At 43.9% G+C, this 27,504-nt stretch overlaps 1 protein-coding gene across 13 annotated transcripts; it reads left to right on the top strand.

Moving 5' to 3' along the window:
• LY9 (lymphocyte antigen 9) lies at positions 240–27,282 on the top strand. 13 transcript variants are annotated; one of them, XM_021089556.1, is made up of 10 exons: positions 241–461; positions 4,180–4,503; positions 9,023–9,298; positions 9,822–10,160; positions 12,387–12,656; positions 14,306–14,410; positions 15,640–15,693; positions 22,589–22,821; positions 23,245–23,316; positions 26,366–27,282. In XM_021089556.1, exons 1-10 carry the CDS (start codon positions 338–340, stop codon positions 26,432–26,434), a joined length of 1,866 nt encoding a protein of 621 aa, XP_020945215.1. In that variant the 5' UTR covers positions 241–337; the 3' UTR covers positions 26,435–27,282. The 13 variants fall into 13 exon arrangements, with proteins under 13 accessions (XP_013852312.1, XP_020945215.1, XP_003125709.1 ...); XM_003125661.4 differs by having other exon boundaries at positions 22,589–22,851; XM_013996855.2 differs by having other exon boundaries at positions 22,547–22,821.

Raw genomic sequence — 27,504 nt, 5'->3', positions numbered from 1 at the left:
TCACACGAGGCCTCAATACCAGGAGGCAGAGATCTTTAAAAGGACTTCTTCAGAACCAAGTTTAGAACCCAAGTCTCCTGAGGCTGAAGCAAGGGATGTCTGATATCAGTTTGCAAATCCTGTGAAGGTTATTAATAGACTTGAGGCCTCTTCCTCAGCCTGAGTTTATGGGAGGAGTCTGTGGTGCTGGGTATAAACAACTCGCCCTGGGACACACACACACACACACACACACACACACATGCAAACACACAATTGCGGAAGCTGTGGTAACTGTTTCCTCCTTCAGCTGCGGTAACTGCTTCCTCCTTCAGCTGCGATCTGAAAATCGATCATCATGGCGAGCCCAAGGAGGCGAATATATGGCAGGGCTCTACAACCTTCCTCCAGTAAGACACTGAAGAGTCAGCCACACATACTCTCTCTCTTTCTATGGATCCCGCTTCTCTTCCTGCTCATGGGTAAGTCCACTCTACGGCCATCGCCACCTGCTACTGGTGTTCCTCGGAGGCTGGTCACATTTCGCTGGGGCTTCTGGTTGTTAAAAGCAGGAAAAATCCTCTCCTTTGGTAATTATTCTGCAGGTTCCACCTTACTCTGATCTGTGTGTGTGGGTGTGTGTGTGCATGTGTGTACATAGTCACATACCATGAGCAGGTGTCATTCTAGCCCCCGTCTCAAAGAACTCCGGGCTCAAACTGTATTGCTCGTCCCCCTCACATTTTCCTGCTAAGAAATGCTGACTGATGAGTTCGTTCCCTATACAACGTGGGTAAAACTCACAGGGAGATATAGGAAACTTCTCCTGATAAGAAGCCACCTATCAGTTTCCTATGGAGGGTTGGAACTGCTGGAGCTTCGTTCCACGTCCGGCCTTGTTTATCACATATCCTGGACGACGAAGACCTCACAGGGGATCTGGAGATGGTCTGTGTCTAGGCTAGGTGGCTTCTCTCTGAATATTCTTTCTTCCCAACATCCTACCTCTCCCTCAACACCCAAGCCCTGCTAGTTTCTGGGAAACGTTCCTCAGGGGCATGGCCTGGGCCACCCCTCTCCAGTGGGCAGAGCTGAGCCAGCACCCTAGGGAGGATCTCAACCACCTGAGATGCTGGCCGCTACTGTACCGCTGGCACTCTGCTTCCCTGCCAGGGCTTCAGGGAGGATGGTGCAGGTAGAACTAGGGACCTTATAGCATTGGGGGTGGGTGGTGAGGAGAACTCTAGAAAAACTCCTAGATGCATGTATGGGGATAGAAGGAGCCTAGACCCCCCGAGCTGAATTTCAGTCTGACCTCTTTGTCACTTTCTTTCTTTTTTTTTTTTTTTTTTTTTTTTTTTTTTTTTGCTATTTCTTGGGCCGCTGCCACGGCATATGGAGGTTCCCAGGCTAGGGGTCTAATCGGAGCTGTAGCCGCCAGCCTACGCCAGAGCCACAGCAACGTGGGATCCAAGCCACGTCTGCAACCTACACCACAGCTCACGGCAACGCCAAATCGTTAACCCACTGAGAAAGGGCAGGGACCGAACCCACAACCTCATGGTTCCTAGTTGGATTCGTTAACCACTGTGCCACGACAGGAACTCCCTCTTTGTCACTTTCCATCTCATCTTTGCTTACCATAAAAAAAGCAGGAAGCATATCACTTATAGCTGGTATCTAATATGGCACAAATGAACCTTTCTACAGAAAAGCAACAAACTCATGGATTTGGAGAACAGACCTGTGATTTCCGAGGGGGAGGGGGAAGGAGTGGGATGGAGTTGGAGTTTGGGGTCAGTAGATGAAAACGACTGCATTTGGAGTGGACAAGCAATGAGATCTTGCTGTATAGCACAGGGAACTATATCTAGTCACTTGTGATGGAACATGATGGAGGATAAGGTGAGAAAAAGAATGTGTATATATGTATAATGTATATATATGCATACCTCACAATTTGTGTGTGTGTGTGTGTGTGTGTGTGTATGAGACTGGGTCACTTTGCTGTACAGCAGAAACAGATAGAACAATGTAAATCAGCTATAACAGAAAAAAAACCTAAAACATAATAATAATAAAAATAAATTTTTAAAAAACCACAGAAAGCAGAAGGGCTATTTATATCCACACCCAGCTCTTGGGGTGCTTCTTGGTTGGGTGGATAAGCCTGGAATTAGCCACATCCCATGACATCCAAGCCTCAGACAGTCAATGCAGTGAATTGCAAATAGTTCAGGGCAGCAGTTCCCGTCGTGGTGCAGCGGAAACAAATCCGACTGGGAAACATGAGGTTGCAGGTCCAATTCTTGGCCTCACTCAGTGGGTTAAGGATCCAGCGTTGCCATGAGTTATGGTGTAGGTCACAGACGCAGCTCAGATCTGGCATTGCTGTGACTGTGGCACAGGCCAGTGGCTACAGCTCCAATTAGACCCCTAGCCTGGGAACCTCCATATGCTGAGTGTGCAGCCCTAAAAAAGACGAAAAAACAAACAAACAAAAAAAATAGTTCAGGGCAAAGAGCATCTCTGTCTATCTGGCTCCACTAATTAGGGTGACCACAAACCTCACTCTTTTGGTCTAGAAGTGAATTTCTTTGATGCTTTTGTGTTTCCAAGGAATTGTTTCAGGAACTTAGGAGGAAAGAGGGTGAAAGTTCTGACACCCCTCCCCCAGCTTTAATATCAGGAACATTTACAATTAAATCCTTGCTCCAGGAGTTCCCGTCGTGGCGCAGTGGTTAACGAATCCGACTAGGAACCATGAGGTTGCGGGTTTGGTCCCTGCCCTTGCTCAGTGGGTTAATGATCCGGCGTTGCCGTGAGCTGTGGTGTAGGTTGCAGACGCGGCTCGGATCCCGCGTTGCTGTGGCTCTGGCGTAGGCCGGTGGCTACAGCTCCGATTCAACCCCTGGCCTGGGAACCTCCATATGCCGCGGGAGCGGCCCAAGAAATAGCAAGAATAACAACAACAACAACAAAAAGACAAAAAAAAAGACAAAAAAAAAAAATCCTTGCTCCATCATATATTAGGTGTGTGAGCCTCTATTTCTTAAGAGGATATAGTTATAAGAGGTATTATCTGTTTTATAGATTAGAGATAATATGTGTAAAGCATGTGGCACAAAGTTGGTGGAAGCTATGATTGTTATTATAATAATCGCTATTAATTACATTGTCCAGAAAGTATTGAAGGATGGGCAAGTGAAATTCAGTTATCACAATATTTGAAAAACCCCCCATCATTATTTGTCAAATGATGTAGTTCTAATACGATGGCTGAGGAGTTCCTGTTGTGGTGCAGCAGAAATGAATCTGACTAGGAACCATGAGGTTGTGGGTTTGATCCCTGGCCTCTCTCAGTGGCTTAAGGATCCAGTGTTGCCATGAGCTGTGGTGGAGTTTGCACACACGGCTCAGATTTGGCATTGCTGTAACTGTGGCGTAGGCCAGCAGCTGGAGCTTTGATTAGACCCCCTAGCCTGGGAACCTGCATATGCTGCGGGTATGGTCATAAAAAAGGCAAAAAAATATATATATATATATGATGGCTGATATCTGGGACTCCTGTCACTGCACAGGGAGCTACATAGCAGTGTTTGCTGCAGTATGATCTGACCTGTGGGGAGCACATCCTTATCCTCCCACTAAAAGTCTATGAAGCCTTGTTTATCAGTTATAAAACACATTCATATGTGCCCAGCCAAGATCTAGCAACTTCTGGGCTTCTATCCATCAATACTTCTTATTTTTTTAGAGGCTCCTTTTTTTTAATTCATTAGTTCTTTATCATTTACAGTAACCTGTTTTTATTTAATCTCTACAATATCCCTGGAGAAAGATGGTACAAGTGGGAATATTTCTGTCTTATGGATGAGTAACTCGATTCTCAGAGAAATTCAGAAATTCATCCAAAATTACAATGTGAATTTCCCTGTTGGAACAGAACCCCCCAAAAAAGTCTATTTTCCTGATTATTGTAGCTACATTCTTACAGAATGTTTGGTGAATGAATGAATGAATGAATGTTACATTGCTAGACAATGGACCTTCAGAGAGATGGGCCAAAATCTCATTTTATTTTTCAACATCTAGAAATTATTACCAGTATGTGTTTATTGAATGAACAAATGAATGAATGAATAAAGACTGGCTTGAGAACTCCAGCTGCTCCTCCAAGTCCCTCTCCTGTCTCTACAGGGCTAGGAGCCTCTCACTCCACCCCAACAGTGGTAAGAGGGCTTCTAGGAGGTTCAGTGATTCTCCCCCTGAACATTTCAGTCGACATGGAAATTGAGCACATCGCCTGGAATGATCCCCAAAATGCTCTTGCTTTAGTAACCCCAAGATCTGATATCATCATTATGGACAGAAGCTACCAGGGCCGAATAAACATCTTCGCCCAGAACAACTCCTTATCTATCAACAAGCTGACTTGGAAAGATGCAGGATCCTATAAAGCCCAAATAAACCAAAAGAATTCTGAAGTCACTATAAATGAGGAATTCTTCCTGCACATCTATGGTGAGTTCCAGGGAGCATCGGTGGATTTTGGCCTTTTATTTTTAAAAGGACGGGCTTTTTTTCTCTCTCTCTCTCTCCAGGAATTTCTTTCTCTAGGACAAAGAGAATCATCCCATTGGTCATTTTCACCCAATTCCATAAATATAGATGTCAAGAGTGAAAAACAGCCCATTTAAGAGTCACTCGTTTCTCTTTTCTGCAACTCTTGGTTAATATCTATTACCCATCTAGCTTGCTAGGGCTACCGTAAGAAATTATCTCAGACTGGGGTGGGTGGCTTAAACAACAGAAATTTATTTTCTCACAATTTTAGGGGGTAGAAGTCCAAGATCAAGGTGACGACAAGTCTGATTTCTTCTGAGGCTTCATCCCTTGGCTTGCAGATCGCTACCTTCTTGACGTGTCCTCACATGGCCGTCCCTCTGTGTTGTCTGTATCTTACTCTCTTTTTTTTTTTTCCTTTTTTTGGCCACCCCACATTAAATGGAGTTACTGGGCCAGGGATCAGATCCCAGCTGCAGTTATGACCTGCACTGCAGCTGTGGCAACACCAGATCCTTAAACCCGCTGTGCTGGGCCAGGAATTGAACCTGCATCCTAGTGCTTCAGAGATGCTGCAGATCCTGCTGCACCACAGCAAGAACTCCGTACTCTCCCCTTTTTATAAGGACACTAGTCATATTGAATTGAGGCCCACACTAACAACCCCATTTTAACTTAATTATCTCTTTAAAGGCTCTATCTCCAAAGACAGTCACATTCTGAGGTACTACGGATTATGACTTCAACATATGAATATTGGGAGTTCCTCTTGTGACTCAGTGGTAACAAACCCAGCTAGTATCCATGAGGATGAGGGTTCAACCCCTGGCCTCACTCAGTGGGTTAAGAATCTGGCGTTGCCACAAGCTATAGTACAGGTCACAGATGCAGCTCAGATCCTGCATTGCTGTGGCTGTGGCATAGGTTGGTAGCTGCAGCTCTAATCCGACCCCTAGCCTGGGAACCTCCATATGCTGCAGGCATGGCCCTAAAAAGCAAAAACAAACAAACAAACAAAAAAACAGAAATTTTGATTCAGCCTGTAACATGCTGCCCTCTGGGCTCCCCAAAGCTCATGTTCTTCTCGCATGCAAAATGCATTCGCTTCATCTGAACAGCTCCAAAACTCTTCATCTCTTCCATAACTAAGTCCGAAATCTTATTTAAATGGTGTCTAAACCATGTATAAGTGAGACTTGAGGTGTAAGTCATCCTGAGGCAAAATTTCTTTTAAGTTGTGAACATGTGAAAACAGACAGGATGGGACCTGCTTCCACAATGGGACAGCCATAACATAAACATCTGCATTCCAAAAAGGAGAAGTCAGAGGACTTCCCATGTGACTCACAACAAAAGGGAGAAATCAGAAAGAAGAGAGGGGTCACAGGTCCCTAACAAATCTAAAACCTATCAGGGCAAAATCCATTAGATGCTAAGGTTTGAGGATAATCCTCTTTGGCTGTGTGATCTATCCTCAGGGCCCATTTCCTTGGCACTGAGCAGCAGCCCTGCCCCTGGAACCAATGAGGAAACCACCCTACTAACACCCCCTGGGCCTATACCTTCGAGGCCCACAGTGCCAGTGGCAGCCCTGTTGACCTCTGAACTGCCTTTGGGGTCATTCTTCCCTTTTCTTGAAGGATAAGGCATGGTCTTGGCTGGTTATCTCTATTGGCTGGTCCCGTAAAATCCTCCAAATCTAGGCGTTCCCACAGTGGCTCAGTAGGTTAAGAACCCAACATAGCCTTCATGCAGGTGCAGGTTTGAACCCTGGCCTTGCTCTATGGGTTAAGGATCTGGTGTTGTCATGGCTGCAGTTCCAATTCAATCCCTAACCTAGGAACTTCCATATGCCGCAGGTGCAGCCGTAAAGAAGAAAAATCCCCCAAATATTATAACCTTCCTTCATTTTGTTCCATCTGTGTCCTTCCAGTCTAAGCTGGCAAAATTTCTACCGAAATGGTTGATTGGATCCATGAATCACACCATAATCTTTTCAGCAAACCTTGTCTGTCCAGACCCTCAGTGTTCTCTCCAGACATAAATTCTCATTTTTTGCAATACAGTCAGTCTGAGAATTTTACAAACATTCTAATTATGGTTTCTTCTTCCTTACCAGTTTCCCTCTCTTCTCTCACATTTTTCTACAGTCAGAAAGAGAAAACAGGCAGCGCCCTCAGTGCTTTGCTTAGAAATATCCTTGGCTAAACACCCAGTTCATCACTTAAATGTTCTACTTTCTACAAAACACTATAGCAAGATCTAAGTTCTCTGTCACTTTATAATAGGTATCACCTTTCCTCCAATAACATGTTCTTCATTTTCAACTGATACATTGCCAGCAACACCTGTAATGTTTCTATCTACCAACATTATGTTGATGATAAAATATGTCTACCTCTGAGATAATAGAAGCTTTCTCTACAGCTCTCTTTTTTCATTTCTGAGCTCTTAACAGAATCCCCCTTAACATCCATATTTCTATGAATAGTCTCTTGAAGACAAGCTAGGCTTTTTCTAACATGCACCTTAAAACTCTTCCAGCTTCTATCCATTTACCAGTTCCAAAACTATTTCCACATTTTTGGGTATTTGTTAACAGCAGCACCCCACTTCTGGTGCCCAAATCTATATTGGCATGCTAGAGCTGCCATAACCAAATAGCACAGACTGAGTAACTTAACAAAGACTTATTTTCTTACAAGTTTGGAGGTTGGTCAATGTGTCAACAGGTTATGTTTCTTCTGAGGCTTCTTTCTTTGGCCTGTATATGGTCACCTTCTTTCTCCATGTCTTCAGACAGTTATCTCTCTGTTTTGTCTGTGTCCTAATCTCCTCTTCTTATAAGGACACCAGTCATGTTGGATGAGGGGCCATCCTAATGACTCTATTTTAACTTAATCACCTCTACTTCTAAATACAGTTCTATATCCCAATACAATCACACTCTGAAATACTGGGGGTTGGGATCTCAACATATGAACTTTGGGGGGACACAATTCCATCTATGACATCCTCCTTCTATCAGATCATTTGACCTTTTTTTTTCTTTTAGGGCCACACATGTGGCATATGGAAGTTCCCAGGCTAGGGGTTGAATCGGAGCTGCAGCTGCTGACCTACACCACAGCCACAGCAACACAGCAACACATCTGCAAACTACACCACAGCTCACAGCAACACTGGATACTTAACCCACTGAGAGAGGCCAGGATTGAACCCACATCCTCATGGTTACTAGTCTGGTTCATTACCACTGAGCCACAACGGGAACACTCATTTGACTTTTGGATTGATTTGGAGGGTGCTCTATGCATATTAAGGAAATGGAGTGCTATGCAACTAACAGAAATGGAATGAATAGGTACTAACACCAAAAATTTCTAAGATGTATTATTAAGTTTTTTAAAAGGTTTAGGACAATTTGTATACTATGTTATCAAATATGTGTCTATAATTAGAATATCTCTGGAAATAGCAATAAGGAACTTAAAATATTAGTTGCCTCCAGGAACAATAACTCCTGGGGAGAGGAAATAGGTGGCTGGGAATGAGAAAACTTGTTTGGTGTGTGTGTGTGTGTGTGTGTGTGTTTGCATCTTTGTGATTTCAATTTTATATATGTACTGCCTATTCAAAAAAAAAGTGAACTTATACACACACACACACACACACACACTCCCTGTGACCAGAGAAGATGGAATAAAAGGGAAGGAGAGGACCAGGAAGAAATTCTGGAAGCACAATGAGTCCTAAATTTAGACCGAAAGGCAAGGGCAATTCCAATTCTAGAGCAGAGCTTCCAACTCTTCGGTGTTTGGGGCTGGCTCATTCATCCACATATTTACCAAACATTCATGAGTATCTTTCATGGGCCAGTCAGGTGTTAGATGTTCAGACATAGGCATTGGCCCTATTGTCAACAGTTAACAGACTGGTGGAGGAGAGAGAGAAGTAATCAGACTATTGTTAGGTTGAGCCATGCTGATAACACCTATAGAGGATACTATGGAAGCACAGAGGAGAGGCACTCAACCTAACTTGCAGTGGGAACCTGCAGAGGAAAAAACACACACTTCCCACTGGAACAGAAAATGCTATCCTCTTTCTTCTGCCCCCAGCTCCTCCGCCATCACCACCTATTTTTGTTTTTTTGTTTTTTGTTTTTTAGGGTTGCACCTGCAGCATAGGGAAGTTCCCAGGCTAGGGGTCTAATTGGAGCTACAGCTACCGACCTACACCACAGCCCCAGCAATGTCGGATCCTAGCTGAATCTGAGAGCTACACCACATTTCACGGTGATGCCAGACCCATATCCCACGGAGCAGGGCCAGGGATCAAACCTGAGTCCTCATGGATACTAGTCAGGTTCGTTCACGCTGAGCCACAACGGGAACTCCTTACCACCTTTTTCTCTTGGCCCTTTCCTGCTGGACAAGAGGTCTGAATAGTCTTTCCATTGTCATTGTCCCTGCAGAACAGCTGCAGGAGCCCCAAGTCACCATGAAGTCTGTGAACATGTCTGAGAACGCCTCCTGTGACTTCACCCTGCTTTGTTCCGTGGAGGGGACAGGGGAGGACGTTCAGTACCACTGGACTTTGAGGGATCCCCGTGCTGTCAAATCCTTGGATGGCTCTACTCTCACCATCTCCTGGTTGCCCTGTGACCCAGACCTGCCCTACATCTGCACAGCCAAGAACCCCGTCAGCCAGAGCAGCTCCCGCCCTGTCTATGCCTGGCAGTTCTGTACAGGTAACTGGCTCCACTTACACCCTCCAGGGGATTCCAGAAACAGTTTAGGCAGCTATAGAGTCTAAACCCCAGGATTCTAGCAGCACCCAAATGAGGTGGGGATGTAAGAGACCAGGCCTGAAGACCCCTTGTTCCCCACCCTCAGGAGGCTGAGAGACTGGCAGAGGACTTGGGGCTTCCCAGGGCACTGTGAAACTCTAAGGACAGAGCAAGGGAGGGAAAGAAGTACGGATGCAGAAATCCACATTGCTCCTTGCTTGGATAGGGGCATCTCCTAGCGTCTCCTCAGAAGGTCTTCCCCCTCAGAGAGGGAAGCATAGGCCTGGGTATGCGATAGGCAACGCCAGGTGCACACCTGTGCACAACAAGTGGTCATGGGAAAATAGCAGGGATTTCTCATCAGAGAAAGGGAAAGGGGGCCTTGGCAGAAGGGTCTATGGGGTTATAGTCCCCTGCAGGCTGGCTGGAGGTCAAGGGTGCAGGGCCAGTGGCTGAAGCTGCAATGCCATATCTCTGATTGCAGGTCCTGGAGCCTCCAGAGGAGAACCAACAGGGGAGACAGTGATGGGGATCCTGGGAGAGTCCATCACTCTGTCCCTGGCACTCCAAGACAGTCAGCACATAGAGAACGTTGTCTGGATGTTTAACACGTCTATCATCAGCAAAGAGCAGGGAGAAGCAGCAACAGCCAATCAGCTCACTGAGTTCAAAGATCCCCATAAGAACACGTTGTGGGTCTCCAACCAAGACTATTCCCTAAAGATCAGCCAGCTGAGGATGGAGGATGCCGGCCCCTACCATGCCTATGTGTGCTCAAACACCAGAGTGGCTATCACAAAACATTTCAACTTGCTTGTCTACGGTGAGTGTCTGAGTAGAGCACCCATCATTCAATTCCTTTTCTTTTTTTTGTCTTTTGTCTTTTGAGGGCTGCACCGCGGCATATGGAGGTTCCCAGGCTAGGGGTCTAATCGGAGCTGTTGCCACCGGCCTACACCAGAGCCACAGCAACTCGGGATCCGAGCTGCATCTGCGACCTATACCGCAGCTCACAGCAAAGCCAGATCCTTAACCCACTGAGCGAGGCCAGGGATCAAACCCCCAACCTCATGGTTCCTAGTGAGATTTGTTTCCGCTGCACCACGACGGGAACACCTCAATTCCTTTCCTGAAAAGGTTTTTCTTCTTTGCTGCCTATCCCACCTACCTCCTCCTACAAAACACCTCAGATGACTAGGACAGCTGCTCCATTCAAACCAATCGGTTCACGGGAGGACAATGCAACCAGCAGCTGGGCAAACTCTATCCCAGTCCCCTTTCTTCCAGGCTTGCAGTTAAGATTTCAGTACTTGCCCTGTCCTCCTGCATTGGTTGTCAGGTGTGACCAGAAGCTCTTCAGCCTGTATTCTTAAAGAACATTATCAATTTGCATAAGGGCAAAGCTGGCTCGGGTAAAACCATAGAAGACGAAGGAGGAAAACCTTAAAAGTCCTGTGACCTCTGACAACTTGGAAGGCTACTCAGCCTCCCCAAGTGTAAGGGACAGAAATCACAGTCTTCTTCCTCAGCCCTGGGCTTCACAGGAGCTTGGCTGGATAGTTTTTGTGGGTTTTTTAAGGGTTATTTTTGGGGGGGGGTAGTTGTTGTTGTTGCTATTTTAGTGCCACACACGTGGCACATGGAGGTTCCCAGGCCAGGGGTCTAATCAGAGCTACAGCTGCTGGCCTAACCACAGCCACGGCAACACGGGATCCAAGCCACGTCTGCAGCCTACACCACAGCTCATGGCAATGCCGGATTCTTAACCCACTGAGTGAGGCCAGGGATCAAACCCCCATCCTCATGGATCCTAGTCGGGTTTGTTAACTGCTGAGCCACAAAGGGAACTCCTGGATGGTTTCCTTAATTTGCATTTGTCAGTTCCTTCACATGTACCATTCAGACATGGTCAACCTCTACCCGGCCTGGGCTTGTAAAAAGAATCACTAAACATAGTTCTGCTAAAATATGCAAGTCAGCTAGTTCACATCTATTGCCCACTGTGACTCAAATGTCAAAGAACCAAGAAGAAGATCAAGTGAAAATAATAAGAAATTGGAAGAGTTCCTGTGGTGGTATAGCAGAAATGAATCCAGCTATGAACCATGACATTGCAGGTTCGATCCCTGATCTCACTCAGTAGTGTTAAGGATCCAGCTGTGGTGTAGGCCTAAGATGTGGCTCAGATCTGACGTTGCTGTGGTTGTGGCTGTGGCTGGCAGCTGTAGCTCTGATTAGACCCCTAGCCTGGGAACCTCCATACGCCGTGGGTACAGCCCTAAAAAGAAAAAAAAAAAAAAAAAAAAAAAAAAAAGAATTGGAAATAAACCGTGCTAGTCTTACATTGCTTTTTAAATTGTTAACATTTATTGATTACTTCCTCTGCGACAGTGCTTTGCTCACCTCTCCATATTCCTTATCTCAAGTAAGTCACCAAAGTAGATAATGGGACCTCAATTTCACAAGCCTTGAAGGGCATGTGAAAGCACTGCGCTTATTTGAGTTGCTTGGTTTGCTTGTTTTTCAGTGCATAGTATACTGTGTACAATGATGTGGTATCTTCCTTTTTTTTTTTTTTTGCCTTTTCTAGGGCTGCTCCTGCGGCATATGGAGGTTCCCAGGCTAGGGGTCGAATCAGAGCTATAGCTGCCAGCCTACACCAGAGCCACAGCAACACAGGATCTGAGCCGCATCTGCGACCTACACCACAGCTCACGGCAACGCCAGATCCTTAACCCACTGAGCAAGGCCAGGGATTGAACCTGCAACCTCATGCTTCCTAGTCGGATTTGTTAACCACTGAGCCACCACAGGAACTCCTCTTTTTTCATCTTTCAAATTAATTCCTTTATTTCACAGCTGAGCAGCAAAGGATCAAAGACAAGTAAAATTTATTTCACAGCTACCAGGGAAAGGTGGGGCACGCTCCTGGAGGCACCTTCCAAGCCCTAAGGCAGTGTCAACACACGATTACATGAATATATTTTGAACGTGTGATGGCGTATTGACTGCCTGACTGGTCATCTGGTCTGCCTCTCTCCTCACACAGGAAGGCTGAAGAAGCCAAAAGTCACCTGGAGCCTCAGGCACACCAAGGATGGCATCTGCAGGGTCAACCTGACATGCTCAGTGGAGGACAGTGGACACAACGTGACATACAGATGGACACCCCTGCAGAAAGGAGCTGTCAGGTCCCAAGGGGGACCTCACCTTAGTGTCTCCTGGAGAAGCGGAGAAAAACACCCCAACTTCACGTGCACAGCCAGCAACCCTGTCAGCAACAACTCCTGGCAATTTCTTTCTGGAAACATTTGTCCAGGTTGCTCTCTATCTCTATTCAGCCAGACCTTGGATCCCTCGGTTCTCAGAACCAGGAGTTATATTCTGAGAGTTCTTTATGAAAGTGCTGTGCTGTGAGGGAGGGTGAGCGAGAGTCTTTTAGAGCAGCACATTTCAATAGAAGGATAATGGAAGCCACATATGTAATTTAAGTTTATAATACTCACATTAGAAAAAGCAAAAAGAAACAGGTAAAATTAACGATTTTTTTTTTTTTTTTTTTTTTGTCTTTTGCCTATTTAGGGCCACACCAACAGCACATGGAGGTTCCCAGGCTAGGGGTCAAATCAGAGCTGCAGCTACCGGCCTACGTCACAGTCACAGCAACTTGGGATCCAAGCCTCATCTGCAACCTACACCACAGTTCACGGCAACACTGGATCCTTAACCTACTAAACGAGGCCAGGGACCAAACCCTCATCCTCATGGATGCTAGTGGGGTTCATTAACCACTGAGCCACAACAGGAACTCCAATTATACATTTTAGTTAACCCAATATATCCAAAATATCATCATTTGAACATGTATTCAATACAAAGAATTATTCATGAGATAAATTTACATTTCAGTGTGTACTAAGTTTTTGAAATCCAGTGTGTATTTTATATTTACAGCACATATCAATTCAGATGCTAAATTTCCATGGGCAGTTCTTGATCTGCGTTTAGATTTCATAAAATTTACATCTGAAAAAATATGTTTCTATCGAAATTGTTCCAAATATACTTGTCAGTTTTTTAGTGAGTAACCATTTCTTAATTTAGATTTTAATTAATTAAAATTAAATTAAATAGACAATTTATGCCTTAGTCACACTAACCACTAACCACCAAATAAGATCACTCAGCAAAAGCAAGATTGGGACTCTGAATTCTGTGCTCTGCTTTTTTTTAGAGGGAAGTAGAAAAAAAGGAACATCTACCCAAGAAGTGATAATACAGGGTCAGGCTGTGCCTGGCAAATGGGTTTAGAGCCCTTATCAGTAGGAATCTGCACTCACTGCCTTGAGCCTAGGACTCCCCTTATGCCATTTATAGAAGGGGCAGTGTAGTGTGGTGGATAAGAGTGTTTTAGAATCTGGCAGCCTGCAGTCAAATCTCAACTCAAGGACTTAAAACTCTGTGACATTGGGCATGCAGTAAATCTCTCTAACCAGGGCCAGTGTCTACCTCACTGCTATACTTTCTTGCCTAGGATATGACTGTTCAATAAATAGCTGAAGGGAGTTCCCATCGTGGCTCACCCGAAATGAATCTGGTCAACACCCATGAGGATGAAGGTTCAATCCCTGGCCTTGCACAGTGGGTTAAGGATCTGTCATTGCTGTGAGCTATGGTGTATGTAGGTCGAGGATGTGGCTTGGATCCCACATTGCTGTGGCTGTGTTGTAGGCTGGCAGCTACGGCTCTGATTGAACCCCTAGCCTGGGAACCTCCATATGCCTTGATTGCAGCCCTAGAAAGATAAATAAATAAATAAATAGCTGTAGAATCAATGAATGAAAAGGAATATGCTGCAATAGCATGGGATTTTAAGAGGCAGGTAGGATGGACACTCTGTTTTGTCCATTGTTTGTGCCAACTCCCTTGTTATTATTTATATTAATATCACTCTTTTCCTCTTCACAGGGCCTGAGAGAAGAAGCACAAAGCTTTGGGTTTGGCTCTCCCTGATAATTTTCACCCTTCTGTTCTTTGGGATCTCTGGCTGGTGCTTATGGAAGAAAAAACGATGTGAGTTTCTGAGATCAATGACATCTGCCAGTACTAGGCCATTTCCCTGGGACCTTTGGAGACTTCCTCAACCTCTCATAATCCCCTTCTACCCCTTCTCTCCCAAGACCTCATTTCTTCTCCGAGCAATGGAGAGAGGGTGTTAGCTGGGACCCTTTTATTTTTTTATTTATTTATCTTTTAGGGCCACACCCACTGCATATGGAAGTTCCCAGGCTAGAGGTCAAATCGGAGCTACAGCTATCAGCCTACACCACAGCCACAGCAACTCGGGATCTGAACCACGTCTATGACCTACACTGCAGCTCACAGCAATGCTGGATCATTAACCCACTGAGCAGGGCCAGGGATCAAACCCGCATCCTCATGAATACTAATTGGGTCCATTTCTGCTGTGCCACAATGGGAACTCCTGGGACTCTTCAGTTACAAATAATTGAAACCCAACTCAAACCAGCTTAGACAAAAAAAGGGTGGAGAGAAGTGCAAGAGGAGTAATTATTACTTGCAGACTCAACGTAATCAATCTATGGGGAAGGAAGGGAAGGAGCTGGCCTAGGAACAAATGTCACTAGAAGTCACCAGACCTCTCCATCAATCATCCCCATTTTTCCTTTTAAACCAGCTTAACTCTCTTACCACAGCCAGCAGAAAGGCAGGGGTGGGAGTGGAGTATACAAAACCACAGCAACTGGTTGCTTCAGCTTCACACACACTAATAGTTCCGACACCAGCAAAGGGAAAAAGATGTTCCCTCCAACTGCAATTTGAAGAATTGCAGAGATGTCTCTGATTGGCCTGGTTTTAGGTCATGTGACCATTGCTTGGCCTAATCACTATGGGTAAGGGGATGAGCTTATGTGATGGACAGCACCTTCTAGAATGTCAGCATTGACATGGAAGTCCAGCAAGAACAGATTGGTTAGAACACACAGGGCCCCTGGAAGAATCACTGTGAGCCAGGAAAACAGTCTGATGAGTGGGTACCGTAGAAGGATTAGACCTCTCCCTTCCAGAGAGATGGGCTTTTCCTCAGCTGAAGATCACCCTAGACTCTGGTCCTTCTTTCTCACGGGCTTGTACTCACACCAGGGTTCGCCCTTCTCTTTCAAGTCTTTTTCGGGTCTATGTCTTCAGATATCTCTCCCCCTCTGCTTTGACTCTCACAGAATCAGAGACTCTCTCCTCCCACAGCCTCATTGATAAACTTTTCTAACTTGTTTTCTCAGGTTCAGCCCCAGTCTCCAGTTCCAGTCAAGAGGAGGCCCCAGCTGACACACCAGGTAATATATCACCAATGACACCAATGGCTATGGGATCCCCGGGCCAGATGGAAGCTCCAGGGCAGGGCCACTCAAAGTGTGATTGCCTTTGTGACCAGCAACATGGGTATCCCCCAAGAGCTTGTTAGAAATGCAGATTTTGGGCACCACCCTAGAATACTGAACACAAATCTGCATGTTAACAAGATCGGTAGGTTGAATCAGATGCTTATTAAAGTTTGAGAAGCAATGTGCTAAAGAAGGCTGGTTTGGAGAACAAAAGCTACCACCAGGATGGATTCCTGAAAGAGGATAACCAGCGCTAGGAGAAATAGTCTGTCTTCTGTGGTCTCTAGGATTCTCAGAGTGTCATCACTTGGATGTGGCCCTTAGTGCAGATGGAGCTATTGTCTCCACTCCAAGAATGGAGATACAAAGACCAGAAGCAACATTCAGACTTGATTGAAATTAAAACCCATGAGACTACGTAGACACCTACCACCCAAGAGTATAACTGAGGCAGCGGTCTTTCAATTTTTGAAAAAGCCAAAGGATGCTTTCTTCAAACAAAATATTAAGCAACACTGCAATAGCCCAATACATGTTAAAGTGGAGCTGTTCTGATGAGCACTGGGGTGGAGAGCTGAGATCCCTGCACCTTACTCTCCCACTCCCGAATCTCAGTGGCCTACATTACCACCTGGAACTCTGAGGCTCTGGAGTTCTAAGGAATCCCCAAACTCTGGCTGCTCAAACTCTGTTTTAAAAACCCTATGTTACTGCTCATGGAGACATGGAATAGGAGGAGGGCCCGGGGGGTGGGGGGGGAGCCAGGGTCTCAGTAAAGCCTTTTCTGATGGGAAGGTATAACCCACAAAAAAGAGGGCAAGAAATGGGAATGAAGCTGGAATATGGAGATTCCCATCAGCTTCCTCCTCAGAGCCAGGAGGATAGACACAGGCCCGCTGAAGCTTGCACCCTCCTTCCTAGAAGAGGAGAAGGAGTAAAAGTGTTGGGGACACCACTGCCATCCCTGTCCCTCCGCCCTCCCCCAGCACCTCTCCTCAGTGCCCCAGGCCTGCTTCTTACATTTCTCCACTATCTCTCTCTGACACTCTGACACTGCCTGGGTTCATGCTGTCACCAATTGTTTGTTTTATTGAATGGGTTCTTTTTTCCATTGAAAAGTCATATATTTACATGATGTAAATTAAAAATAAATCTCCTTCTAAATCCCAATCTCCAGGTTTCTCCCTGGAGAGACCTCCATTGTTACAATATATGATGTCTAAATCCTTTCAAAACATTTTAATGCATTTACAAGCCATATATTCTTTCTTTGATTACACGTATGAGAGCAATCTATAACTTTTCTGAATCTGCTTTTTTAAAATAAATTTTATTCAAGTATAGTTGACTTAACAGTGTTGTGTTAGTTTCAGGTGTACAGCAAAGTGAATATATATATCCATTCTTTTTCAGTGAATCTGCTTTTTTAACTTAACAGTAGGTCCTAGCATTATTACATGTAGACTAAGACTGACTCCCATTTATTTCATTCTACAGATGTACCTTAATTTATTTAATGTCCTTATTAGCAGACTTTCCCACTCCTTGCAACTTCTTCCCTAAATTTTATAATAGTTTCCTAACTGACTGGTCCTTCTCCAGAGTTTCTCCTTGCTATCTCTTCCGCTTCCCCTTTGCAAACCTTAATTCTGTCTGCTCTAAGATCATTGATAGCTCCTTGTAGCCTTTGTCTGTTACTCAAAAGGCTAGATAACTTAGTGGTCAGGTGTGAGTTCTGAAGTCAGACAATCTTGCATCCCAATCCTAGCACTCCTCCTTTTTAGTGATCTTGGGTAATTCAGTCTCTACGTCTTCATTTCCTTACCTTTTTTTTTTTTTTTGGCTTTTAACTCAATGAATTTTATTATATTTATAGTTGTACAATGATTGTCACCACCCAATTTTACAGCATTGCCATCCCAAACCCCTAGCCCTTCCCTTCTTCCCCCAACCTGTCTTTTGATAACTGTAAGTTTTTCAAAGTCTGTGAGTTAGTATCTGTTCTGCAAAGAAGATCATATATTCTTTTTTTAGATTCCACATATAAGTGATAATATATGATGTTTGTGTCTCACTGCCTGACTAACTTCACTTAGCATGATAATTTCTAGGTCCAACCATGTTGCTGCAAATGCCATTATTTCTTTCCTTTTGATGGCTGAGTAATATTCCATTGTGTATATGTACCACATCTTCTTTATCCATTCCTCCGTCAATGGACATTTAAGTTGCTCCCATGTCTTGGCTATTGTATATAGTGCTGCAATGAACACTGGAGTACATGTATCTTTTCAATTCATGATTTTCTCTGGGCAGATGCCCAGGAGTAGAACTGCTGGATCAAATGGTAATTCTATTTTTAGTTTTTTAAGGATTCTACTTACTGGTTTCCATAGTGGTTGCACCAATTTACATTCCCACCAACAGTGTAAGAAGGTTCCCTTTTTTCCACACCCTCTCCAGCATTTATTGTTTGTAGACTTTTTGATAATGACCTTTCTGCCTGGTATAAAGTGGTACCTCATAGTTTTGATTTGCATTTCTCTAATAATTAGTGATGTTGAACATCTTTTCATGTGGTTTTTGGCCATCTGTATATCTTCTTTGGAGAAATGTCATGGATTTACTATTCCATCTGGTCTTTGTGTCTCCATTCTTGGAGTGGAGACAATAGCTCCATCTGCACTATGGGCCACATCCAAGTGATGACACTCTGAGAATCCTAGAGAGCACAGAAGACAGACTATTTCTCCTAGCGCTGGTTATCCTCTTTCAGGAATCCATCCTGGTTGTAGCTTTTGTTCTCCAAACCACCCCATCAAAAAAATGGATAGAAGATTTAGACAGACAGTTCTCCAAAGAAGACATACAAATGGCCAAAAAACACATGAAAAAAAAAAAAGCATGATACCAAAACCAGACAAAGATACCACAAAAAAAGAAAGTTACAGACCAATACCACCTCTTGTTTTGGTGTCAGGGTGATGGCAGACTCATAGAATGAATTTGGAAGTGTTCCTTCCTCTGCAATTTTTTTAAATAGTTTCAAAACAACAAGTGTTAGCTCTTCTCTAAATGTTTGATAGAATTTGCCAGTCTGGTCCTGGACTTCTGTTTGTTGGAAGTTTTTTAAACATATTCTCAATTTCAGTACTTGTGATTGGTCTGTTCATCTTTCTATTTCCTCTTGGTTTAGTCTTGGAAGATTGTACTTTTCTAAGAATTTGTCCATTTCTTCTAGGTTTTCCATTTTATTGGCATATAGTTGCATGTAGTAGTCCCTTATGACCCTTTATATTTCTGTGATGTCCACTGTAACTTCTTTTTCATTTCTAATTTTATTGATTTGAGTCCTCTCTCTTTTTTTCTTGGTGATCTGGCTAAGGGTTTTTCAATTTTGTTGATTTTTTCAAAGAACCAGTTTAAGTTTCATTGATCTTTGCCATGGTTTTCTTCATTTATATTTCATTTATTTCTGCTCTGATCTTTGATCTCTTTCCTTCAGCTAAGCTTGGGTTTTGTCTGTTTTTCTGTCTCTGGTTGTCTTAGGTGTAAATTTGGGTTTTTTATTTGAGCTTTTTCTTGTTTCTTTAGTTAGGCTTGCATTACTATAAACTCCCCCTCTTAGAACTGCTTCTGCTACATCCCATAGGTTTTGGATTGTTGTGTCTTTGTTGTCATTTGCTTCTAGGTATTTTTTATTTTCCTCTTTGATTTCTTCAGCGATCCATTGGTTGTTTAGGATCATATTGTTTAGCCTCCACGTGTTTGTGTTTTTTGCAGATTTGTTTCTTATTGATTTCCAGTCGCTTAGTGTTTTGGTCAGAAAAGATGCTTGAGGAGTTCCCGTCGTGGCGCAGTGGTTAACGAATCCGACTAGGAACCATGAGGTTGCGGGTTCGGTCCCTGCCTTTGCTCAGTGGGTTAACGATCCGGCGTTGCCGTGAGCTGTGGTGTAGGTTGCAGACGCGGCTCGGATCCGGCGTTGCTGTGGCTCTGGCGTAGGCCGGTGGCTACAGCTCCGATTCAACCCCTAGCCTGGGAACCTCCATATGCCGCGGGAGCGGCCCAAGAAATAGCAACAACAACAAAAAGACAAAACAAAAGGAAAAGATGCTTGATATGATTTCAATTTTCTTAAACTTACTAAGATTTGATTTTTGGCCCAGAATTGGTCTATCTTAGAGTTTGTGTGCACTTGAGAAGAATGTGTATTCTGCTGCTTTTGGATGGAATGTTCTATAAATATCTATTAAGTCCATCTGATCTAATGTATCATTTAAGGCCTGTGGTTCCTTGTTGATTTTTTGTATGGATGATCTGTCCATTGCTATAAGTCAAAGTGTTAAAGTCCCCCGCTATTATTGTGTTATTTTCAATTTCTCCTTCTAAGGTTGTTAGCAGTTGCCTTATATATTAAGGTGATCCTATATTGGGAGCCTATATATTTACAATTGCTATATCTTCTTCTTGATTGATCCTTTGATCATTATGTAGTGTCCTTCTTCGTCTCTTATAATATTCTTTATTTCAAGGTCAGTTTTTTTCTGATATGAATATTGCTACTCTAGCTTTCTTCCGATTTCTGTTTGCACAGAATATTTTCTTCCATCCTCTTGCTTTCAATTTGCACATGTCCTTAGAACTGAGGTGGGTCTCTTGAAGACAGCATATATATTGGTCTTTGTTTTTGTATCCATTCAGCCGGTCTACATCTTTTGGTTGGGGCATTTAGTCCACTTACATTTAAGGTAGTTATTGACGTGTATGTTCTTTTTGCCATTTTATTAACTGTTTTGTTGCTCTTTTTTCTTCCCTTCTTCTCTTGTTCTCTTCTCTTGTGGTTTAATGACTATCTTTTGTGTTTGGATGGCTTTTTCTTATTTGTGTGTGTATCTACTGTAGATTTTTGGTTTGCAGTTACCATGAAGTTTTGATAAAGGAGTCTATATATTTACGAGATTGTTCTAAGTTGTTGGTCTTTTTTTTTTTTTTTTTTTTTTTTTTTGAGGGCCTCTCCTGTGGCATATGGAGGTTCCCAGGCTAGGGGTCTAATTGGAGCTGTAGCTGCTAGCCTATGCCTCAGCCACAGCAATGCCAGATCCGAGCCAAGTCTGCCACCTACACCACAGCTCATGGTAATGCCGGATCCTTAACCACTGAGTGAGGCCAGGGATCGAACCCACAACCTCATGGATCCTGGTTGGATTTGTTTCCGCTGCACCATGACAGAAACTCTGGTCTCTTAATTTCAAATGTATCTCCAGTGTCCTGCATTTGTACCTTCCTCTTCTCATGATTTCTGATTTTGGTAGCACATTTGTATGTGGAAGACTTCCTACCTTTACTATATGTATAAATATTTTTGTTTCTAGTTGTGGCCTTTTCTTTTCCACCTAGAGAAGTTCCCTTATTATTTGTTGTAAAGCTGATTTAGTTGTGCCGAATTCTCTTAGTTTTTGCTTGCCTATAAATCTTTTGATTTCTTCTTCAAATCTTTCCAGTCTGTGGGCCACCCACCCACATAGGGTATAGGGTTGCTTATATCGCATAATCACTCCTCCTACCATCTTTATGTGGCCTCCTCTTTGTCTTCTGGTGTAGGATATCTTTTTTGATAGTTTTTAGTCTATCCGGTTGACGGTTGTTCAGAAGTTCGCTGTAATTTTGTTGCTTTTATGAGAGAAGGTGAGCACCAGTCCTTCTACTTCACCGTCTTAATTACATTTTAGTTTCCTTACTTTGCAAAATGAGGGCACCAACCTGTCAGTTGCTGTGGAAACTGCATGGGGCAATATCCACAGTGTGCACTCAATAGGTAAAAACTGCTATTATCACTCAGTATTGGGCCAGGCCAACTTTTGTCTACTTTTTTCCTACACAAAGCCCATAGGGGGCAGTACTGAGTAGCAGTTAAGAACATTAGGGGCCAGACTACCTGCATTCAAATCCTGGTCCTCCCACTCATTTGGACAAATGTTTAACTTTTACATGCTCCAGTTTCCTCAACTGCAAAACATAAATAAGGATAATTCTTATCTATGCTTCATGGGGTTTTATGCAGATTAAATGAATTTATTCATGAAAAACATTTAGAACAGTGATAGGCACTCGGTAAATATGAGCCATTATTACTCTACACTTAGATCAAATGGGTTGCTTGATATGCCCCAAAAGCAGTAGATGTCACCCAGCTGTTTATAGCAGGCACTCATTCTGATTGTTCTATGCCTCCACCAAGAATATCCTGTCACTCATCAAAATCCTACCCCAGGAAGTCAAGGCCCACCTTCATGCTGACACCTTCATGAGTTCTTCTCCACTTTCCAACCAGAAACCATCTATCTTCTCTCATTTCTGCACTTTCTTCATACTTTTCCTCTGACATTAGTCAGAGATGGCCTTACATTAGTTGATTTATGCCTGAATTTGACGTGCCCCCCCACCACCAGCTAGACAGTACTCCTTCTTTACCAAGTCTAATTCACCTTTGTATTTCCCCAAAGTACCTGTCATGGCATTTAGGATGGTTTATTCAATGGGGTGAGATCTGCTTGCTGAGCGTCACTAAGTCCATCCCATGTTACACTCAATGAATGTTAACAAATGAATGAATGAGTGAATGTTTGCAAGAAAGGAAGAAAGGGGAGTGGAAAGGAGCTCCCTGAGGGAAGATGGGGAAACCCTCTCTCCTCCAGTTCTCTAGGCCTCATCTGGGGTAGGAGTCAGAGCAGCTTGGATCCAAAGCAAGAGAGAGAAGCGGGGGCTCGCACACTTTTTACAAACCGTGCCCAATGTGTTCCAGAGCCCACTGCTCACCACGCACTATACACCATGCTCTCCCAAGGGTATGAAAAGCTGGACACTTTCCCTAAGGCTGTCAGACAACAGCCTAGGCACAGCTCCGATAGCAGCTCCGACAGCAATGGAACAACTGAGGAGGATGAGGACAGGACAGAGATGTACCAGCCCGAAGATGGAAGAGACCAGATGTGCGACTTGGACTCTGAGGACCAAGCAGAGTATGAACTCGTCACTCCGGGTGGCACGGCACCCTCATTTGTGGTTGAAGGGGAAACGGTATATACACAAGTGTTCCTTGACTTGCAGGTGGGCTCTTATGATCAATACAACTTCCCTCTCCCTCCCCCTTCTAGAATCATCCAAATTCCTGGATGACTAATACCTCCAAACTTGGGGAGGGAGGGGGGAATGACAGGACCAGAGGTGCATGGGCAAAGAACCGTGATTCTATCCATGTTTACCAACCTGGGGGCCCCTTGAAATGAAGGAACTTAACACTCAGCTCCCCTTCTTAGACCGTAAATAAGGGAGGTTCTGGGAAACCAGAGATGCTATCTCCACTGCACTAAGGCAGTTCTGAGCCTCTACGTGAAACCAGAACCTGGTGGGGTGTCCCTTCTCTTCAAGGGTTAAAGGGAAAAACTTCGGAAAGCTCTCATTTGGTGATTATGGATAGCCTAGTGTGTTTGTCTGTTACAGGGAAAGACTCCAGTTCCTCAGAAGAAAGAGAGTTCAACCACAATCTACTGCTCTATACAGAAACCCCAGAAGGTGAGAACAATTTTCTCCATATCCTAAGGCCCATTAAGGGAGGAAATATTACCCAGACCATTTTAACTGAAAGTCCTAGATTCCAATAGCAGAGGAGCTTAAGTTAAACACCCACCATGCAATCCCCTGACACACTCCAGAGAGAGACCCTGAAACAAATATTCCTCATTTACATCTCTGTGGCCAAAGGCTGAACATTTCTAATTAACTTAATAATCTTATACTAATTAATCATAACACTGACCAGAATGAGAGTCTGTAAATGCAAATACTGTATGGTCAATGTATATTTCTAAATCTCCCCTAATCCATCAAAATGGCAATTTCCTGAAATATTCAACAGCTTAATATCAAAAGCTTTTGGAAAATTAGTTATTAACTACAACACATTTGTCCCATTATAGTGTTAAAAGATGCCTTAAGCATAGGATTTCCCATTAATAATAACTACTTTTATATAAAGTTTAACGTTGACAAACATACTCTCATCTGATCCTTATAACACCTCTACAAGTGTGCTGTCTTCCAAATTTTTTATAGCCAAAAAAGCTGAGCTTCATGAAATTAATTTCAGTTAAGGTCACACAGATAGTAGTTGGAGTTTCTGAAAAACATTAAACAATTAACCTTCATCTGCTGGTTTTCCACTCCACTTTCACTTGACTGAAAACGTTGGGTCCATTTGTACTTTTGCTTTCAAATCTCCCCCAGAATTCCTTCCTTGTAATCATTCAGACAATATTTTTTTTTTTTTTTTTTTGCTTTGGTCTTTTTAGGGATGCACCCACGGCACATGGAGATTCCCAGGCTAGGGGTCAAGTCGGAGCTGTAGCTGCCAGCCTATACCACAGCCATAGCAACTTGGGATCCAAGCCATGCCTGCAACCTCACCCCAGCTCACAGCAGCGCCAGATCCTTAACCCACTGATCAAGGCCAGGGATCGAACCCATGTCCTCATGTATACTAGTCGGGTTCGTTAACCACTGAGCCACAACGGGAGCTCCATCGGACAATTTTTTAAATGCTCAAATGTTTTTCAATTATGCTACTTCTCAATTTCAATTATGTGATTGATGAACCAATCAGTAGATATTTCCTGAATACCTTTTGTTTGCCCAGAACTGGGTTGAGTGCCACAGGGATTCTGATAGAGTTAAGGCACCATCCTTGACTTTGTTGCCTTATCTATCTTTGGTGGAGGAGAGTTTGAGTGATTTGGTCACCTGGAAGAGGAGAAAAAACACTCTACGTGACTACTTATTATGTGTGCAGTTCCTCAGGATCTTTCAAATGTTGGATATGGTAGATAGCGCTGCACCGAGGTAGCCAGGAAACAAACAGTTTGTGTTAGACCTTAAAAGATGGATAGAATTTGCTCAGTAAACACCTGTACAGATATGCTGTTTGGTTCAACCATCTCCTGCCTCATGTCCTCATTTTTAGAACATGGCCTAAGGCTGAATCTGCTAAGAACCCTATCTTTGACCTGGGGCCAAATCTGTACTGTTCTCTACATTTCCAAAGCTGCTTGAATCCAACCTTTTGTGTTTGGGTCAATCCTGGTCGGTCATGGACCTCAGTGCCTGATCTGAGTTTCAGAATGGTCCTATGTAACACCCACACACACACCCTGCTGCCCCAACTCCTTGTCTGGTCAGCCCTGCATGCTTTCTATACCATTTCAGGAACTTAAGACTCCTAAAACCACCCTCACCCACAGTAGAAGGGGAAGTCAGTGCATTTCCTCAGTCAAGTTCCTGACAATTCGTTCCTTGCCTTCAGAATTTTCAGGACCAGAAATTCTGATTCTAGGTCTCCCAAAGCCATTATTTCCCACTTGATCAGGAAATTCTCAAACCTACATTAGTTATTATTTTTTGACGATTGCCTCTGAATGATTATCTCAAAGATTTATGCTATTCCCAAGCTATTTCTGTACCTAACCTCCTCTCCCCTCTCCCTCCGCTTGTGTTCATCTCCTCTTTAGAGCTTTTCCTGAACACTCTCAGACAAAAGAGCTTCAGAACCCTCCAAACATGAAGGTCTAATGGTTTGGACTATTAGTTTGGAACTTAACCTCCACCGCCTGGATTTTGTTTTTTCAGCTTTTTGGTTTTTTGTTTTGCTTTTTAGGGCCACACCCATGGCATATGGAGGTGCCCAGGCTAGGGATCCAATTGTAACTGTAGCTGCCGGCCTACACCACAGCCACAGCAATGCCAGATCCAAGCCACGTCTGCAATCTACACCACAGCTCACGGCAACACTGGATCCTTAACCCACTGAGGAAAGCCAGGGATCAAACCCTCATCCTCATGGATCATAGTTAGGTTTTTTCATCACTGAGCTATGAAGGGAACTCCTGGATTATTTTTATATAAATGTTCGTTTATTTTTTTTTGTCTTTTGTCTTTTTTGTTGTTGTTGTTGTTGTTGTTATTGTTGCTATTTCTTGGGCCGCTCCTGCGGCATATGGAGGTTCCCAGGCTAGGGGTTGAATCGGAGCTGTAGCCACCGGCCTACGCCAGAGCCACAGCAACGCGGGATCCGAGCCGCGTCTGCAACCTACACCACAGCTCACGGCAACGCTGGATCGTCAACCCACTGAGCAAGGGCAGGGATCGAACCCGCAACCTCATGGTTCCTAGTTGGATTCGTTAACCTCTGCGCCACGACGGGAACTCCTATTTTTATATAAATGTTTGTATTGCTTCTCTAGCTAGAGTAGAGATTGGGATTATTAGACTGTAGCTTCTTGACAGTAAAGCCTTTTGTCATTTTTTAATATCCTCAATTTGCTTCACAAAACTGTCTTTTGTCTCCCTTCCAGAGAGCCTAGCCCATGGTCCTCACCATTAGGAGATTATCTATAATGCTTCAGCATGGTTGACTGCTCCATCCCTAGGCCAGTCCATATGACCCCACTTCTATAGGATGGCCCCATCATAGCCCAGTCTCATCTTCCTCTCTCTCACCAGCACAGGGTTGAGAACACTGGTGCCTTCCAGGCTTTATTAACCATAGTCTTGTGTGTCTTTTGACTCACAGATGGTGCCACCATCGCCACAGAATGATCTTGAGTCTTCTGAAGTTCCTACCTATGAAAATGTCACCTGAAAAGAAAAGCAGCTGCCTCCTCTCTCCACGAGGCTGGAAAGACTGCTGGACCTCGTAGGGCTGGGACTCCTGTAGGCAGAAGCACATCAGAATTTCCTCCAGTGCCTCAGCGAAGCCTGGATTTGCATCTCGCCCTTCCTCTTCTGCCCTGTGACTTCCCACACCAGATAACCTCCAAGCTCCCTTCATTTCCTTGCACGCTCATACTGTTTTGGCCTCACAGCTCTGACGCAAATTTCAAAACTCTGCCAAAGCCAGTCAAATGTTGTTGAGGAGGACCTGGACTTTCACACTGTTCTCCAAAGAGCTGCTAGGATAAATTCAACAGAGAGTCCCACTTATGGACACAAAGATATAGGTGAAATCACTGTAGGTAGTATATTTTTTAACAAAAGACTGGGAAAACTCTAAATGTCCATCTAGTAGGAATCTGGTTAAATGCATGAAAGTATATACCCATGCACTGGCAAAACCTGCCACTTGTATAAAGAAAGGAAAGACTGATATGTGCTAATCAATAATGGGCTTATGACACATTGTCGAATGGAAAGCACAAAGTCCAGGACAGTGTATATCTCATAAAAAAGAAACAGATAATCTATGTTTATATAAAGAAAAGTTCTAAAGGGAAATGCAAAAAACTTGTCAGTGGCTGCCTCTCAGGAGGAAACAGAGTTGGCCTCGGGGCGGGGTGGGCGGTGTTTACTGCATACTTTTTTTGTACTGGTGGAGTATTTCTTTTTAACCATATGTGTATATCACTCTTTTGATATATTTTTAAGTGTTTAAAATGCCTCTTCTGTATAAGCGCCCCATATTTACCCCAAAGAACTCCCTTTCTTATTGTCGGGTCTGGATGTGGGTCTGGATACAAAACAGCAATGGTATCTCTCCTCTCCCTTAGCCCTGTCCCCCTGCCTATAAGTTACACTGCCCTAGATTCACATTCATGCTGCACTTGAGTGCACTTCGCAGTCCATTTATGGACAATGCTTCTGTCATCATGCTCCCCTGTGGAAGGTCTGTAGAGTCAGTAGGTCTTCTGTGGACTTCAGTAGGTACTTTTGGGG

This window comes from Sus scrofa, chromosome 4 (genome assembly GCF_000003025.6).
Source record: "Sus scrofa isolate TJ Tabasco breed Duroc chromosome 4, Sscrofa11.1, whole genome shotgun sequence".
Lineage (NCBI taxonomy): Eukaryota > Metazoa > Chordata > Mammalia > Artiodactyla > Suidae > Sus > Sus scrofa.
Note: the sequence above shows the minus strand (reverse complement) of the source record. Positions and strands in the feature narration are given on the sequence as shown.

Coding starts and splice junctions, on each gene's coding strand:
- LY9 (XM_001925597.5), top strand. CDS start 338: ATGGCGAGCCCAAGGAGGCGAATATATGGCAGGGCTCTACAACCTTCC. Junction 4,504..9,022: donor ATTCTTCCTGCACATCTATG/GTGAGTTCCAGG, acceptor TTGTCCCTGCAG/AACAGCTGCAGGAGCCCCAA. Junction 10,161..12,386: donor TTTCAACTTGCTTGTCTACG/GTGAGTGTCTGA, acceptor CTCCTCACACAG/GAAGGCTGAAGAAGCCAAAA.